The sequence below is a fragment of the Melanaphis sacchari genome, unplaced genomic scaffold, assembly GCF_002803265.2.
Source record: "Melanaphis sacchari strain LSU unplaced genomic scaffold, SCAv2.0 Contig61_pilon_pilon, whole genome shotgun sequence".
NCBI classification, from domain to species: Eukaryota; Metazoa; Arthropoda; class Insecta; order Hemiptera; family Aphididae; genus Melanaphis; species Melanaphis sacchari.
The window spans coordinates 696914-716179 of record NW_020271437.1 but is presented as its reverse complement, the minus strand read 5'-3'; the positions used below and the strand labels follow the sequence as shown (position 1 = coordinate 716179).

Sequence of the window (19266 nt, the reverse complement as noted above, 5' to 3'; positions counted from 1 at the left end):
ACATATACTATGTCAATATATATGCGGCTTATATTTTCGTAACCTTTGTGTTAAAAATGTGATAGTAATGTGATAAATATACCTCTGATATCTTATTATAGTCGTATAAAATAATACATTCACATTTTTTTTTAGTGTATTATACTTTTTTGGAGAACCAATCAAAAATAAAAACAATTCTATTGTGATAATACTTTTAATAATTTTTATCTATTATATATACTTGTATAATCTAATTAGTTATTGTACAAAGGTGACACGTATTTGTCAAATCATATTACTATTGTATTATCTGATTACTTATAAAATTACAAGTTATCATAAAATATAATATATAACGATGTTTATCTTGACTGGAATTCCATTTAAATGATTTTCTTAGACTTTCTTAAGCGTTTGAATTAGTTGACGATTATACATTTGATTTTATTCTCATACATATTCGGTGTCATATGATAATATTTTAGTATGATAATTCTATTAAATATTTCTGTACATATTTTACAGGTTCGAAATTAGTGATTTACTCACCACATGTTTTTGCAACGTGTATTTATAGTTATCTGTGGTATTATTATCAAAAATATTTTAATCGTATACATTATATAAATGCAGCATAAGTTTAATACTGTTACGAAATCAATTATGAAAAAATAATACGTTTTAATGGAAATTAACATCTATATAGGTATTTGCTACTATTCTACTCCAAACAGGACATTTATTTTAATAAAACATTAATTATATCTTATAAAGTTATTAATGTAGATTATTTTATTGAATAATAAGAGGTCCGTGCAAAATTCCAACTACTCTATTGTCTTCATTTTTTTTTTTTTTTTTGAAAATGGCATTTAGCTATTTAAAATTTAGAAAAAAATTACGAGTATATTTATATAAGAACAAAAAAATTCAACTATCTGTATGGGAAATAAATAACGTAATAATGTTATAAGAACTGTCTGTTTTTTTCTATTAAAAAACTAGATAGCTCTGGAGTTATGTTTTTTTACGCCAAATGTTGTCTACACTGTACTTGGCACAATATTTTTTTATTTAAAAAATGATTAGTACATTCATATAAAATACTCAATGAAAAAGTTTCGCTTTTAAAAAAATATGTAAAAATATGCGATAACTATTAAATATGCAAAAATATGCAAAACAAAATCATTATTAAATTCAAATCCTTATGATTCGTGAAGATAATTGACAAAAATCCAAAACAGTAAAAAGGAAAATAATACGCAATTGCATAGAAATTTACGCTCTAATTATAAGTAATTTATATTTTTATATAGTAAGTTTAACTAAATTTTGCCAACATTCAATTTAAACCATTATATAATAATTATTATAATGTTACCAGACATCTAATATCTATCTGTTAATGATGTATATTAAGTCAACACAAGCGTATCATATAATGATAAGAATAGGTTCGTCGTATAAATAACTTAAAATTAATCTAATTATTTTATTTTAATATATTGTATGATAAATAATAATATACTACAATAGTGGCAAACGGTTTCAAGTAGATGAAAATTATTTTTGAATAACAACAAAACTATGGAAATAGTTGTTTTTCGTTTAAAATTTTAACTTTAAATATTAATCTCAGCAAAATTTAAAGTGAATTTAAAGGTCAATAAATAATAAAAAGCTATATATATATTTGAAATTTTTATGATTTCTAGAAAATGCTGTTACAAATATTTGGTGAAAAAATGCATGTTTGGTATTTTAAGTACAATAAAAAAACATAATCAATTTTGTTTAAAACTAGTTTTAAGGAAAAATTGTACGTATTTTATTCTCTGATTACTTTGAGAAGTATGTACTATGATTTTTTTTTTTTATCTCCTTAAGTAACAACTAGATCAGATATCAGTATGCTTCTGGAATCCACTTTAAAAGTTAAAGATTTAAGTATTTTTTTTTCATTGTAAAAAGTGCTTAAAAAGATACACTCATACATCATTATAAAACCAATCAATCCATTGCTTCGCTGAGAATTTAAAAATGTAATAATTGATCAAATTTTTAAAAATGTGCAGATAATGAATTTGGACAGCACACAAACAATATTACTATTATCATTTATACTACCAAATCGTTAATAATTAAATGGTACATTTAATTATACGAGTATAACCAACACATTAACACTATAAATAAATAAGAACCATTCGTTAACGGGAGCCTACAACCTTGTACACGCGGTACATAATTTGTGCAAGTATTTATTTATTTATTTATTTATTGACAAGTCGTATCCATTTTATAAGTAAGTCTCAAGCCGGAGAAGTTTTGCTTATATAGTATCGTCCTACGATGGTTGATGAGGTTTCTATAAGAGTATACTATAATATATACTTCAGTCTTCTGACATATTATCCTCTTATGGTATGTCATTATACGACCTTTTCGCGTGCTCAGAGAATGAACTATGGATCAGGTCACCGATAAAGTAATTTGTATATCCATATATTGTTATAATAATAACAATAACGAAATTTAGTATGTACATAGTAACCTCTCCGCGGCCTTTATAATTTGAATACCACGATGTCATAAAGCTCGAAGACCGTATGTTTAATGCTTTAATGTTTATACCAAATTATAATACTGCAACGACGATGACGGTAAAATCATCGCGCTATTATTATTTTTATTTATACATTTTTTTTTACTCGTAACTTAGGTATCAGGTACCTATTACAATGTTACACCGTCATCATTCATATAATCATTCACCGTGCAGCTGCATATATGCATATATGTACGTGGGCACGCATTGAAGAATGTAGCAGTTAAGTGTCCTACTCGCGGCTCCTTGCTACAGAATCCACATGGTCGAATACTACGCGCGTGCAGTTCACTGCATTGTCTGCAAGCTTAAAAAAGCATCGTTGTCAGGACACGTCAGATGGCACGCGCTACGTTAGTACCTATACAGCGAATAGTTGACAAAATTATTATTATTATTTTTTTTATAACGACACAATAATGCATCATAATATGTACGACGTATAGTATAGATGAGAGGTTATAGAGGTAGAATATCGTATAAACAATCGTTTTGACGGCATTCGTTAAGTGCTTTATATTCGTGTTGTATCGGTATTATTTGCGGCGCGCCGATGCTGAAGTATCTCGTATTATGTATGATATACGTGTATATATAGTATACACTTATGCAGTTATTATTCTATTCTTGATATGATCCTTAGTACCTATACTTTACGTCTATACATAAACACATGTATACATTCTTTATAGGCGCTTGTATAGGAGGCGTAGTTCTTTTGTTTTGTCTGTTGCATTTTTTTGCAGTTCACATAAGTGGTATAAGTGGTACATAACGTGATATTTATATACTATATGCGAATACCTTTATCAAAAAAAAAATACGACAACTAAAAACTGTATCCATGAGACTTAACGTAGTCGTATAATATTCTCGTATATATATATATACTATGAATAATAATATGAAGAACGATCCCTTCCTATAGGTCGAGTGGTTGTTTCTATTGTATAACGTGATGGCGTTGTAAAAAAACCAATTCGAAAAAACACCCTCAGGCATTGTTGTTTGATTTGTGGCGGGAACTTGTGCACCACACAGAAGCGTCGCCCTCGGTGTATGTGTGTGTGTATGCGTGTGCGCGCTTTTGTAGCCAAACGACTGTGTGTGGGTCACGTGCCGTGCGATGCTGTTTGGGCCACATTTTCGGCAACTAACGAGTTACTGATATCATTTTGATTGTGTACAAGTTGGACTGTCATTTAGAATTTTTTTTATGTATCACCGGCGTAAAAAAGTTCATAAAGAACTGTACATCGACCCTTGTGATCGAGTTACAACTGAGCCTGTTTCCTGGTTTCCCACAACGACCGAGCCCTACACAACGATTGCAGTGTACATCGTATATTACACAAGAACTTTACAATATATCATACCATATTTTAGAATATTACTACTATACAAAGATATATGTATTTGTGTTGTTATATATATATAAATAATATGTATACGTGGTGTAAATAATACAATAGTCCACAAATTAACAACGTAAACTGCACAAAAACGTGGTAACCATTTAATTTCTGTAAGATAAAATTCAATACCCGACGTCCGTTGACGTTTCCGGTACACGCAGCAAGCAAAAAATGTGCGATACTACTGAAGTATTATACAATGACATTTTTAGTATGTATTCGATTACATTACGCATTAAGTTACAATAAATAAGAGTAAAAAAAACTAAATACAATGCAAAGATAATCATTAAAAGGAGTGTAAACACATAAATTGTGAGTTTGTCAGTTCAATATTATATACGTATAATAATTAAAAATTGGTGTACACAAAAGAGTAAGATATTTTTAGACATAATAGACGTATAATTTGATATTATTATCGTGTTTAATCGTACGTTGATAATAAACACATACATGCATGAATAGGAAATTATGTTCAAGTGGAACAGTAACAGTATAGTGTAGTTACTAAAGTGATTACATACAAATAAGGTTTTGGTATACTCACCACTGATAATACTAAATAATAAAAATATAGAATAAAAATAAAAATAAAAATACAATATGAGTTATATGACAAATATTAATACAGTTATAATAATAAAATTATAATAATAATAAAAAAATAAAAACATTTAATTCAAAATTTGACAAATAGTGGATAGCTTAATTTTTTCCTTCTTCATAATTAATAGCGCTTGCATGTTAACTACTAACTAGCACACACTTCGATCACAAAATACCGTGTGTGCTTACTGTATATTACATATAGGTAAAAATTGTTATATATTTATATATATTTTGTGTATTAATAGACTCTTTAGATATAGGGATTACTATGATTGGTATCCATCTGTATAATATTATCTTTGTATATAATAGGTACGAATTATGATATTATAATATGTATTGATTAAATTATAAATAGATACTACTTAAAAATATAGATTTTATATTTTTTCACATGAAAATGAATTAAGTAAACTCATGTTATAGTAATTTGTTACAGTGGTATTATTGTATGTAAATATTTACATGAAATATTATTCAAATTACATATAAAATAAAAAAATATTTTAAATATGTATTGGAAAAAAATTGTTTGAAGTTGAATATTTCTTTAGTGTTGATTTGTGTTGTTTATAAATTTAAAATAACAATCTGATAATATAGATTATATTATTATTTATTTAGTTAGTATTTAAAAAATTAATATGTGTATTTAATGAAATTAAATAACATTGTACTATGCACAGTAAAAATATATTAACTGATGTAAATCTGTTTAAATAGTTTAATAAATTTAACGCAAATTTATAAAACTTTATTCGTCAGTAATATATTACAATGTTCGATATTTACATATTGTATTAAATTAAGTGATTAAAAATTGAAGTATTTATTGTTGTACGGTTTATCATTTATTAATTTATGACCACGTTATATTATAATCTACATCATCATAGCATGTTTCATTATGCAGATACAGTTAGATTTTTTTGTCCCCCGAAAGAGAACTTTCTTTCGTTTCAAAGAAGAAAGATTCTAATCGGTTCTTCGCTTAGTTAGAAAATTAAAAGTGGTTAATACCTACGAGTATTCATATAGAAAAATGTTTCGTGTGGTAACTTCCCGTCGGAACGTTGTGTTTCATTAACGTAGATAGCGTTATTCACTTGGGAAGATGAATAAAAAGAAATCTTTCATCTAAAGTCTCGTCTACTTGACATCTTGGGTATATTACTTAAACACGTCTTCTACATACACTTGGCCTTAGTAATTGCGATTGTCTAAGACACCAACGCGTTTTTTTCTTTTATATTTTTATCATTATTAATCAACAAGCATTAAAAATAGTTTAAATAAAACTCACCAAACATGTATATAGTTAATAGTGTTCAAAATTTATATTATAAATCGCAATGAAAATAATAATTAGAATGAATTATCGTCCAACAAAATTTTACAGTGAATATTATTCGGCATTCTGAAAACGCATTTCTTAAGTATAGGTACCTACCGATAATTTAAGTACCTATAGGTATATTATGTTTTGACAAATAATAATACCAGTCGACAGTACAGAACAATTAACATTTTTCATTTGTAATAGTAGTAGGGACTTGTAATAATACATTGTTAGCATATTAATATAACAATACTAATAAAAACTAGATTAATATTTATAATTTATGCTAATACTAATAAACAATATTCGATTGAATTTTATTAATTTATATGTTGTTTAACGTACTTAGTTAATAAAGTCTTTACAACAATGGGTTTGTGCTTGAAAAGTATATTTTCTCGAATATAAATCGATACACGAAAAAACTTTAATCTTGCACACATCACGATAAGTCGCAGACAAGTCTGTGCGAATAATTTCATCAGATAAAATAATTTCGTTCTTCTTGTTATCTTAGAAAGAAATATCCATCTACCTCGATCTTATGTATGTCGTATGATGAGTAAGTTTCTGAATTTCAGATGGTGTTCTAATATTTTAATTAATAAACTGCGTGTTATAAAAGATTGCTCGCGGTCTGCGGTGAGAATTTCAGAGAAAATGTGTTTTTGGTTTTAAGTGATGGTATAGCCGGAGGGGGTCGTGTTGATGACACTGCTGCAATGATAGCGGTGAGCATGTATTGTGGCGAGGTAGCCGATTTGCACAAAAACTATATGTATAAAATATGTATATACCATAATGAAATAGCAGTAGCAGCAGTGGCGGCAGTCACGCCGTGCCAGCGGTCGATGGGAAAGTTGTTATCTGCTCCTTGAATGGTCGGCAACCCCTTCTGCGTGGCCGATCAATATCTGCAGATACGCGCCGTCGACGGACGAGAGGGGAGGGTGCGCATACCACCGGCAGCCGCCATCTTGATTTCACACCTCTCTTCTACGACGATAAAACTCAAGATGTCGGTGGGAGGGGAAGAGGGATGGAAAAACCGTCTCCTTTCACCCCTCGTTTGGTTTTCGCTTCAACGTATTTGCTTTTACTTCTCGATCGTCCTCCTCGTGTACGCGTATAATATATATATATATTATACACACACACATACATATCATATACAATATATAAGGCATATATATTATTTTGACGTAAACTCGAGCTGTGTGGTCTTTTTTTTTTTGGCGGTGGGGGGAGTTGAGGAAGGAAGGAAGATGTTTTGTATGTACGTTTTATGAATATTTAAAATCAAATTTGCCCACGGAAAAAGAAAATATTTAAAAATATATCACTTCAATACCTATATAATATTATATTGAAATGTCCCTTAGCTGTTGCTGAAAGTAGTCATGTCTATAAAATAATAACTGTTGTATTATGTTTGAGTGAAGTATAATAATATACTGTATTTACTGCTGGTGACTTCAGAGAACGAAGTCGAGTAAATTTGTTTTGAAATTTAGATAAGCAATGATGAGGCGAAAGTGATTGCTTTACGCGTTCTCAGGGCAAGCAAATGTTTACATTGCACACACACAGTTATATATTATAATATTATACAAGAGGATTGAAGATGTTTCCTGAATGGTTAAACTTACTGCTAGTCAATAATTAAAAAATGTTGTATAAGTTAAACGGTATGCATATTTTTAAATTTAGATCAAACATGCTATTAAGTGTCACATACAATAAACGTTTAATTAATTGTTTTATTATTTATATATATATTTATCAAATTTATTTTTCTGACTTCTATGTCATTGGATAAGCGCGTAATAGAAACTATGATTAAAACAATAGTAATAATGATGTATTTTAGGTATGTCCGTTTTAATGTGCTCGTTACATATTATTTTGTTACTATTTAATTAAATCATTGTTTTGTTATTTAAAAATTTGAATGGGAACGGTTAGGTATATTGATAAAGGAAAATATGATCAGAATTTAAAAAAAAGTAAATTCGTGATAAAATTACAGTACATCATAACACCATATAATTAATGTATAGCATTAATCCAGTATTTATGAAACTGTTGGCATAATATTTTAGTTGCAGTATTTTATAAGCAAGTATAAAATAAAATAAAATATAACAAAATAAATTCAGTTGAGTATAATATAATAAATTTTCTTTATAAAAACGAAAAAAATATTATGCAACAAATAAAACTATTTGCTTTACTAAAAGTGTAATCACTAATTAGTATCAATTTTTTACTTAATGTATATATGTATGAAATTATTATCTATATTGGCTCTACTAAAATTTAAAAAATAGTTAACTGTGCTTTATGTTATAGTATATTACCAAAATAACTTCCTTAATTAAACTTAAGAAAAATCTGAATTATGTTAATTTTTATAATGTAGGTATTATGTATTAGGTTTATAATTCATGTTACATACTATAGTATACTATTTATCTAAGTAGATACTTAAACTATTGTATGCTGTATCACTTGGTAATTTGTATTGTTAATTGTTATATTATACGGTATCACTTAAATATGGATGCATTTATATTATATAATATAAAGAGGCTTAACGTCGGTGTTCCAATATACTGATGATATTTTTCTGTCAGAATAATTAATAGTCATCGTACTGTATATGTGCCCGAAGTTAATAAATATCGTGTGACACTAATATCGACTTATCATTTTTTTTTTTGCGTGATGTTTATTTTTTTTTTATCCCGAGTCAAAAGCGGATTTTAATCGAAAAATAGGTCAATAATCCCCTTATAAAAATAAATAGCAGGCGTGTTTTGGTATATATCCAACAACTTTTGAGGGGTCAAAATCCATTCACACGGGTCTTAAATCTGACGCAGCGCTGGCAGTTATGACACTTCGATTATTGATGAGCCTTTGTCGAATACGATATTTATACCAATCCCTTAAAACTCTTATTTTTGGATAACTCTTTATGACTGAAATATTTTACTTTATACTATACAAAATGTTAAATGCATATACATTATATCGACAATATATGTTTTCGGTTAAATATGCGCTGATCAATCTTATTGTACTCTGCATATTTTTATGTTGACTGTCGTTTATAATAATATGTATATTATATCTGCTGTTTCATATCAAAAGAATTATATACAAAAAATATGTATTAGTCATATTTTACTATTCAGTGTTTGATTATTCCAATGTTTAAATATTAATTATAGTTGAATACTTTATCATTTTTCAGGTGTTAAAATATAAAATATGGTTAGCAATTAATATAATAATAAGTTTTAGTTATCCATTTATATACATTTTTTCTTTTTATAGCTAGTACCTATAATAGAAAACAAACTACAACATGTGTGTGGATTTAGTGTTTATCAGTTATTTTTAAGATTTTTAGAAAGTTAGGTTTTTAATTTTTATTTATTTTTATGTTTGTCATTACGTTTTAAAACGGTAAACATTTTTTCATACTCAACTTCAGCTTTGAAGGTAGGATTTTGTTAAAATATTTTATCAGATCGTTACTTTGGATGGTCAAAAGTAAGATATTCTTACCATTTTCAAAAAAAATCTGGAAACTCTGAAAAAATAAATACATGAAGAAATGTATATTATTAATAAATTAAGCAAAACTAGTTTTCAACAAAATTGATTTTATTTATTTTTTGCAATTCAAAAATGAATATGAAATTCCATAATTTCCATATAAAAATTGACTTTTTACCACAATGATAATATACATTTTTATTCGTTATATTTATAGATATTTGAAATTTTTTACTTTTTATAGTTTTTTATCAATTTATGTATTATAAAATGATCGTTTTTAAGCTTATAGCTTGAAAATTTAGTACAACCTTTCATATAAGTAAAGTTGTTTGTATAGTTATTAAAAATATCAAAAATGTATAGTTGCAAAGTGTTTAAATATCTCGAAGTTTAAAATGTTGACGAAATTCATTAAAATTAAAATAAATTACAAATTACTCTAAATAAATTATAATTTTATGTAATTATTTAAATTTTGTAACTTATACTTAAAAATTTAATATAAGATCCCTAATAAGTTGTTTTTACAAAATAAGAAGCCTTTTTAATTTTATAAAATTTATTTAAAGTTCAAATTTTGATAGAAGTTAGGTAAGTACCTACATTTTATGTTCGTAAAAATATGAAGAAGAATAATATTTAACCTTAAAAAAATTGAATAGTAACTTCTATAATTTTCCATTAAATTTATATTTTATTTCATTAAATTTATTTATGAACCGAACTATTCGATATTTAATTCAGTTCAAATATATTGTAATATCAACTAATAATACAATTTAATAGACTTGATTATAACTTATAAAATTAAAAACAATAATATGAAAACTGTTTATACATCTTAATTGAGTTTAAAAAGAACTTAATATTAGATGATGGGACAAATTATTTTATATTTTATGTTTTTATAAAATCCTAATGCAGTTGAAGTTTGTGAATACGGAATAACGTTTGAATCTTAGTTAACGTTATCTATCATAAATAATTAACAATGGTACGTAAACCCGTTGGCGACAACGATACATTATGATATTTTATTTTATTTTATATTGAATTTTTATTTTATTCTATTACGCAGCAATACATCATTCACGTGGTTTTGACTTTTGTTTACATTTCATTACATAACAGCATTCTATTTAATATTATTATGTTATTGTCGCAACTGAAAGTAGACTGGCACTGTGTCCTCGGGTCGTTGTCATCGGCCACGAGCATGCTGAAAAACAGAGTGACCATGTATCATTTACTGAGAAAAATATGCGTATCCATAGCAGGTACTAGATGTATTAGAACTAAGTACAGGCTATTTTGATACTTAATATTTTTGTTGAACAAATTGATTAAGTTATAAAAGAAAAAAACGAAGTATTAGCTAAAAGTAAATTTAAATATTAATCATTACATGATTCTTTCGGCATTAAAACCACAAAGACGTACATTTTAAAGTAGCTATTTAAGTAGAAACTAGTAAATTGGTTAGCAGAAGTGATGAGCATGTTTATATTAAATAAATACAAGAAAATTAATTGATTGCTACGATTTTAGGAGTTGACTTGATTTAATATTTGATTAAAAAATATTTAATCATAGTATAACTAATTTCAGTACAGCATTAATGAATAATAATAATTATTAAATTATATTAAAATAAATTATGAAATGTATAAAAATAATAGTTATTATAATTGTACGCGATTGTTGCTATAAATTCGTATTCACATTTGAATGTTTAACAGCTAATATTTCAAAGTTTGTTTTATTTTATTTTTTTAGGTTTCTTTGAAATTCACTTGCTATTGTAAAATTGGTATATAATTCATGTAAATTTAAATTTAAAAGTAGAACGTATACTTTTTATTGGGGTTCTAAAAATAACTTAAAAGTAAAAATAAAATTATTATCAAAATAAATTGCTACTTTGAAAAAAGAACCCTCTCTTGGGCTGATAACGATCTGAATTGGTAGAATATATCATCTGGTGAATATGAAACTTTTTAACGTCTCTATTAGAAATTTTTCCATGAAATATAAAATTGTGTTTTGCAGTAGTTTTTTTTTTTTTGAAACCATATTATTATTATTATTATTATTAATCAATGAATAAGTTTATGAATGAAGAATGAATAAAAATATAATAATATTTATATTATGACATACGTGCATAAACTAACTTTGGGAATAACATCTACTAGTGGTATAATCTACTCAATTCAATAATTCATCATGATGAATTACACAATATTTGAAGTCTGATAATATTCTTAATTTATTCAAGTCCTAAAGTTTAATAATTTTGATGTTACAAAACAATAATATATTTTATATATGTAATGAAATAAAAGACTTATGATTTTTTTTTTTTTTTTTAATAACAGATAGTTCAAGAACTTCAACTTACCATATTACTAAATACTACTACTACTACTAATAATAATGTAAATAATTCATCTCTGTAAATAGAAGTTTGTTTACTGTATCCGTTTAGAATCTTTTATTGTATGCATATAAAACATAATGTCATTGAATTCAAATTTAATACATCTTTTATAGTAACTTAATAAATGATGAGATATACTCAAAAATACTTTTTGATAATTAGTTATTAGTTTACTTTAATAACTAGTATATAATGATGTACAATTTCACACTAAATAACAGTTTTATTAAATATGTTGATTGTTAATAAGACAATGAATTATGGCAAACTAAACGAAAAATAAATATTTTTCTTTAATACAACAAATATTTGAACTATGAAAAAATGTTTAAAATTACAAGTATGTCATTAAAAATTTAAAAAAAATATTTTATGGTAATGTAATTTAATTTAAATAGGGTACATTTTGCTTGTTTGACAATAAAAAAAACTCTTCTTATTCAACATAACAAACCGTCACAACGCTTACTAAAAATAAAAATCATAAATAATATAATAATAGATTGTAGGTATATCTGTTCAATTTTGATTGAAAAATGTGTAAAAATTACTGGGAATAAGATAATAATTTAATATTATTGAAAAGGTTAAAAGCGCATACAATAAATAATACCAATACAAAGTATAGGTATATTGAATAAAAAAATGTAATAATCTAGTGTTGGCCTGCACAAGTTTGTGTGTCTTATATAATGTATGTAGTGTGGTTTGCGCAGTGTATGGTGATCGATAACATCGACGTATCCGTTCGGGTTTACGACAAAACGGAGAAAAAGAAAATAAATTGAAAGGCTACAAAAGGTCGGAAAAGTCGGTTCTTTTTTCCACTCCCTTCCCTCATCTTTCGATTCAAAAATCTAGCAACATACATTACATATATATTATTATTGTTATAACAATTCGGGTGACAGGTTAGGTTTTGAGGGGTGACAAAGGAAGAACGATAAGAATGATCACCGGGGGTGAATGGGCCTAGGGACAGTTAAGGAGTGCAAGGGGATACTGGGGAGGGTGATAAAGAAGAGCAAAATTGGCGGTGAGGGGGAGGCGTGGCAATCTGGATGGCGCTGATAAGACGACGCCCGTAGTTACCGTCGAGAGTAGCCATGGCAACTGACTTTACGGAAGCCGTCGCCGTGTCATACCGGAAACGATGCTACCTCGGAGATTTTCTCGTTACAGCTTTATATATTATATTATATATACACGTATATATTGTATATTATATTTACTATATACATTATACATTGTATTCGGAGGATAGGGTTTTCGTAATGAGAACAAAAACGTATTTTTTTAAACGCTTTTTTTTCTTTGCTCGTCCCAAAATCTTTTTACCTAAACATATTATGTAAACGCATCTTTAATATCTTTTACGAGGTTGATCTTATAGTATACAATGATATGATATGCATTGATATCTACGTATTAAAAAGTACAAATATCAAAATGTTCAACCGATGTAAAGTAGACGATACTAAATGTTAATATTTTATATTACCCATGTTTGTAGAATTTTAACTATATTAATATTCATAAATCCTGGAAAATTAATTTAATAATGGCAATGATTAATGTATAGTTATGTCAAATGTTGATTATTGAATATTTCGTTTGTATATTTATATACAACACGAGTATATTTTGTTTTATATGGTGACATTATTATGATAAACTGACCATTGATAATCACATAGCTAGCTAAAAACAGTAACAACCAAATGATGAAGTTATTTTCACTGTTTATTTAATTGAAATCAAAATTGAATGGAATTAATTATGAAATGCAATTTGCAAATAGTAGTAACCCATACTGTTTAGCAGCTCGATAATAATAATAATAATAATATCATGTTGACTTAGTATCAATATATTATTAATTAAGTATTACATTTATTACGGTGATTTATCTATTTTACCCTACATAGAAATATACCTAACCTAATAATAATATTTTTATTATTTTTGTATTGTCTGTGCACAATTACAGAAAAAAATGTAATCTATCATCCGAACTGACGCGATGAGTATAGTTTTTGATGAGGCTGTGTTAAATTTGTGTGGTATATAAACGACTCCTATTATTATCAAACCGCAGCCACTAGAATTAGATAAGATGCTGCATCAATACTTCTAACTCATCCATACCTACTGCATAATATAAATAAGTAGAAATATTGTGAATAAAACCAGTTGCGTCAAGTAGTGATGTAATTTTTTCGTTGAAATGCGGTTTTATTTCTCTAGGTCAACTGGTTCGTTATTTACGTATTGTATAACACATAATAATAATTTATTTATATATATGTATATACTATAATGTGACAACTTTTCGTACGCGGTAGTTGGACATACCTAAATTATACAATATAATATCATAATAATGAATGGATGTGACCGTTTTCAGGGAACCCTCGACTCTCGAGTTCGTACATTTTTTTCGTCCTCTCTTACTCTGTCTGCAATGCAGTAAGAACAAAAACAACGACGCCTATCGGTTTCCCATATCATATACCGTCCCCTCTCACTTTCTCTTTCTCTCTCATCATGTCTTTGTCTCTTTCTCTCTCGGGGCATTAACTTTATTAGGAGCGCGGACTGGTAAACGCGTGTCCCGCACGTGCACCGGGTCGCGCTAATCCCAGTTTAGTCACCTCGGCGTAGCCGCTGGAGCACCCGTAATACCCGATTATCGTCGTCAGTGAGCCGCTCGTGCGCGCGCTTGTGTGTACTTAGGGGATGAAAAAAAATAAAAAATAAAATACTGCAAACGCCGCACGTCGACAATCTTTAGTTTTGATTTCGCCGCGTAATCCGATTATCTTTTAGTGACATTTTGGCACCGTTAAACGTACTTTTGCACCCACACAAGTTGCGCGCGCACAAGAGAGAAAGAGAGAAATGCTGCATCGAGTGGACTCGAGAAAAGGTGACTTGCCCCTGTTGCAAACCGTATAATCGTGATTAAAGTCACGATTCGTGAGAATTTCGTTTCCCCTATATTATTATATGTATTGTATAATAATACATTATGTACATGCATACTCACTCACATAAAAATACACGTATATATTATATCGCTAAAATTATGTATCTATGTGCAGTGCTTAAATATAGCTCACGTTTACAGTTTTTCAATAAGAAATTGAGGTAAAAATCACCCAAAAATTATTTTTTTGGGAGCCTGAGCCCTTTAAATTAAAGAGTGCTTGAGAAGTTGTGAAGTTTCCTACATTATCACAACCGTGATAGTGACTATTATTGTTAATACCTACAATATACTAGTATGTAAGGTTTATACCACGGACTACGGTTTTATATGATGATATGTAAATTGATTAATTTTCCAGATTACATGAATGGTTGGTTAATATCGTTGATTATTGATAATATTACTAGTGGGGATTTCTCATTTTAGGTATAGGTGGTGCTTGTAATTATTTAACGTTTCTTAAATAATTTTCTGTATTTTGAAAAACATCACTCATGTATTTAAATTTTTACGCATGAATTATATATAAGTGTTGTACTTATATTGTGTCTATGTAATATGCGATTTTTCGATTTATTTGTTTTATTTTAATTAGTATTGTAACATAAATATTAAAATATTATGATAGGACTATTCTTTGATGTATTCAATTAGTATTTTTCTTTGCTATGTTACGTATTCTGGTGTTAAGTAGTCCCTTTCCATTTCAATGCATAGTCCTAACTTTATTATAAAAATAAGTGATCAAGCCTAAATAATTTGGATGTACCTATATAGATAAGAGCACTTTTTATTAAATTGTTCTAGATTTATTACATTGAAATCAACATAATTCGTAAAATAATATAAACAGTACAAATTGTCAAATATATCTTGATGATTAAAAAAAGCTAAAATATTTTAAAATTCTATCATGATGTCTAAAAAACAAAAAAAAAAAAACAAATAAAAATATACATATTTTTGTGGTGGTAATTGTAAATCTTTAGATTGGCAAAGTAATAGACCAAACTTTTGATGTGCAACTATACTCCACTCATCTGGAGTTGTAATACTTATAAGTTATTATTAATCAGTTATTTTATAGGAATTCGATTTTAATCTATTAAAAGATTTAAAAAAATATTCTGTTATTCAAAAAAAAAAAAAAAAAAAATACCTTAAAAATGATGTAAATGTATTTTATTTTAATATTGTTCTGTTATAGTGTGCATAATTATATTTTCGAAAAAAATAATGTAAAACTATTTTTGCTTAACAAAAAAACACTTAGATTTTATATTCAAACTATACATATAGAGTAGCGTATTCCTATTAATCAATAAAATATTGTTCTTTCTGTCTAATAAACGTTCTCTTAAATAAATTACATAGTAACTACATTCTAACACGTCAAATTAATTATGACTCATACGATAATATCTGAGATACAGTTTTAATGAAGAAATGTTAATAGATTATCTTTAAATACATGTTGTTTAAATCCCTTTTGTCAATATTATAATATTATTTTGATTTTTATTGAGAAAAATATTAATAAAATGTTTGATAAAGCTGTTAAATAAACTAGAGGAATGTATAAGAAAAAATAATAATAATTCAGACAAAACACCCGATAAATAGTTGTGCATTTGACGAATATATAATGTTACCTACCTATATTATTAATTACAGTAATAGATAAAAAGAAAATGTGTACGCAAAATGTAATTAAGTGAACACCAAACATTGTACGTCATACACGCTCAGAATTCAGATCATACTCGTATTACTATTTACAGGAAGTATTATATACATATACTATTCATATTGTTCTTGTAATAGATAAAATATAGTGTACTAAATTGTAAATGTTATCTTATATTATCAGTTTCCTAAAGTAAGTATAAAATGGAATAAAATACTCAGTGAACGTTTTGACTGCGAGTAAATTGTACAGTTTTTTTTTTGTTTTTTAAAAAAAATTAATTAATGATGAAACAATTTATTTTCATTTTTTGGATATTTTTTAGTTTCTCTATATTTCAAGTAAGTTTGTTTTAAATTATGTCGTTATTTTTTTATTGTAGTTTTTTTATTTTTTTATTTATTTAACGTTTAAAATAAAATTATATTACTATGTATAAGTAATGTATAATATTAATATATTCCATTTATTTTAATTAGGTACGATAAAAATATATTGGTGTATTTTTTTTTATGTATTGCCTTTATATTGTATTGTAAGTAATGGTTCATATCGGGTAATGATTTATTATATTTAATTGTTGATAAAACAACATCTTGTGCTAATGATTATGGGGTCTATATTATAAAATAATAATAATTAATACATAAATTAAAATATATTTTTCAGAATGGATATGTATCTGCATGTGTCTTGTGCAAATTTGGATCGATAGTTACAACTCGAAATACCTCCATTATAGTAAGCAATTTATTAACTTATTAAATAATATTGGTTTTTGATTATGGACAAAAATTAGGTAAGTACTTTCGGAACTCATATAATTAATGATTGGATATTGCGTCTACATTAAACCACTGTATTGTATTTTTTTTTAATTATTAGACGAGTAATATCAAAAATATAAATTACATTGTTTCCTTATTTTTAGAATAACACTTATATAATATATTATTTATAATGTTTATTTTAGAAATCAAATACTGATAGACCTAAGCCACCGGCCACAATACCAAATTCAATTTATGTACAAACTGTAAGTATTTTGTTGTTGTACAAATATTATAATTTAAATAGCTTAGAAAAATATTTTATAATCAAAAATTTAATTATAACAAAATTAAGGCGAAACTTGTTATTTTTTTAGAGGAAGCACCATCATATAGAAAACGATTTGCTAATTTCTATAAAGACTGTAGAAGATCTCATACAATTTAATTCTCAAATTTCATTGGCAAACTTATCAATGAATGAAAAAAGGTCGTTCATTATAACCTTAACGTCATTCTACGGTCATATGACAGCTCCAATGCCACATGCAATATCTATAAACTTGATGAAAATGTTAGCATGTTCACCTAAATTATTTTTTACAATTTCACAAGAATGCCTTAACTCTATATTGTCAGAATTAGCATTTAATCAATGCACATTGTACGAAATACCTACTGAGGATATTGTACCGTTTTTAAATGGATTGCTTTCATTATCCCCAGGTGTTTTAAACAAAATTCCTAGGGCTAGTTTCATTTCAACATTAGGATTGGTGTCATCTCCCGAAATTTTAAGTAATTTAACACATTCTTCAGTTATTAATTTGATTACAGTACTTTCAATGTCAAAATCGACAGTGAATTGTCTACAATTGCCAACTTTATTTTCATTACTGACATTTATAGCATCGAAATCTCTTATGGAAACAACTATTAAATTACCACCATCTACTGTTTTTGGTTTTCTGGAAGGGTTGTTAGTTACCCTTGACGAGTCGTCTCCTTTTTTGGTAAATGTAATACCGACTTCAGTACTCGTTGCGATATTCAAGCCCATAATGACCTCACGCATGTTAAGCACAATACCTATAATAAATTTTGACTTACTGTTGTCTGTTCTTGGTTCATCGCAACTATTAATAAGAGATTTACCAATTTCAAATTTTATTTCAACTTTTAATATTTTAATTACTTCACCAAAAATATTAAGTTCCTTGAATCCGAACAATGTGGCAAAATTACTATCCACAGTAGCCACATGTCCAACATTGTTAGACTTTTTACCTTCACCTTTGAAACGTCAACTTTTAGATTCAATAACTGTTTATTTACCGTCTTCTTTAGCTTGTATTTCTTCAGATGAATTTTTGTTGTTGTTTGGGGAAAGCAATTAGAAAATATCCATGTATTTTTTTTAATGCTGATTATAAATTTTATTTTTAATTAGTTCAAATATCTGTATTATATTTTATTTTTTATTTCTTATTTTTTTAAATGTATATTATATTTTCTATGTTATTGATTACATTGTCATTGTGTGGCTTCTCTTAAAAATTATATTACTGCAAGTTATTAAGGTACCTATATGCAACTTTATTATGGTTATTTCATTTGGATTTACATTACATTTTTTTTTTATTATTATTAAATAAAAGCCCACGAAAAATTTACTTATTGGAATTTAAGTTATATTACATAAAACTGTTTAAATTAAAATATTTTGTATTGATAGATATTTATAGTTATATGTATAGATAATATTTTTATATATTAAACAATTATTGTAATAGAGTACCCTATTTTAATGGACTAAATTCTAAATAAATAATAATATTAAAGATTATT

At 26.8% G+C, this 19266-nt stretch overlaps 1 protein-coding gene across 1 annotated transcript; it reads left to right on the top strand.

Annotated features, from left to right (window-relative positions):
- Window positions 1-16920: 16920 nt before the first annotated feature.
- LOC112600186 lies at window positions 16921-19061 on the top strand. The gene is made up of 4 exons (XM_025347356.1): window positions 16921-16989; window positions 17318-17389; window positions 17622-17684; window positions 17796-19061. Exons 1-4 carry the CDS (start codon window positions 16933-16935, stop codon window positions 18813-18815), a joined length of 1212 nt encoding a protein of 403 aa, XP_025203141.1. The 5' UTR covers window positions 16921-16932; the 3' UTR covers window positions 18816-19061.
- The last annotated feature ends 205 nt before the right edge of the window (window positions 19062-19266 follow it).

Coding starts and splice junctions, on each gene's coding strand:
- LOC112600186 (XM_025347356.1), top strand. CDS start 16,933: ATGATGAAACAATTTATTTTCATTTTTTGGATATTTTTTAGTTTCTCT. Junction 16,990..17,317: donor TTAGTTTCTCTATATTTCAA/GTAAGTTTGTTT, acceptor TATATTTTTCAG/AATGGATATGTATCTGCATG. Junction 17,685..17,795: donor ATTCAATTTATGTACAAACT/GTAAGTATTTTG, acceptor TTATTTTTTTAG/AGGAAGCACCATCATATAGA.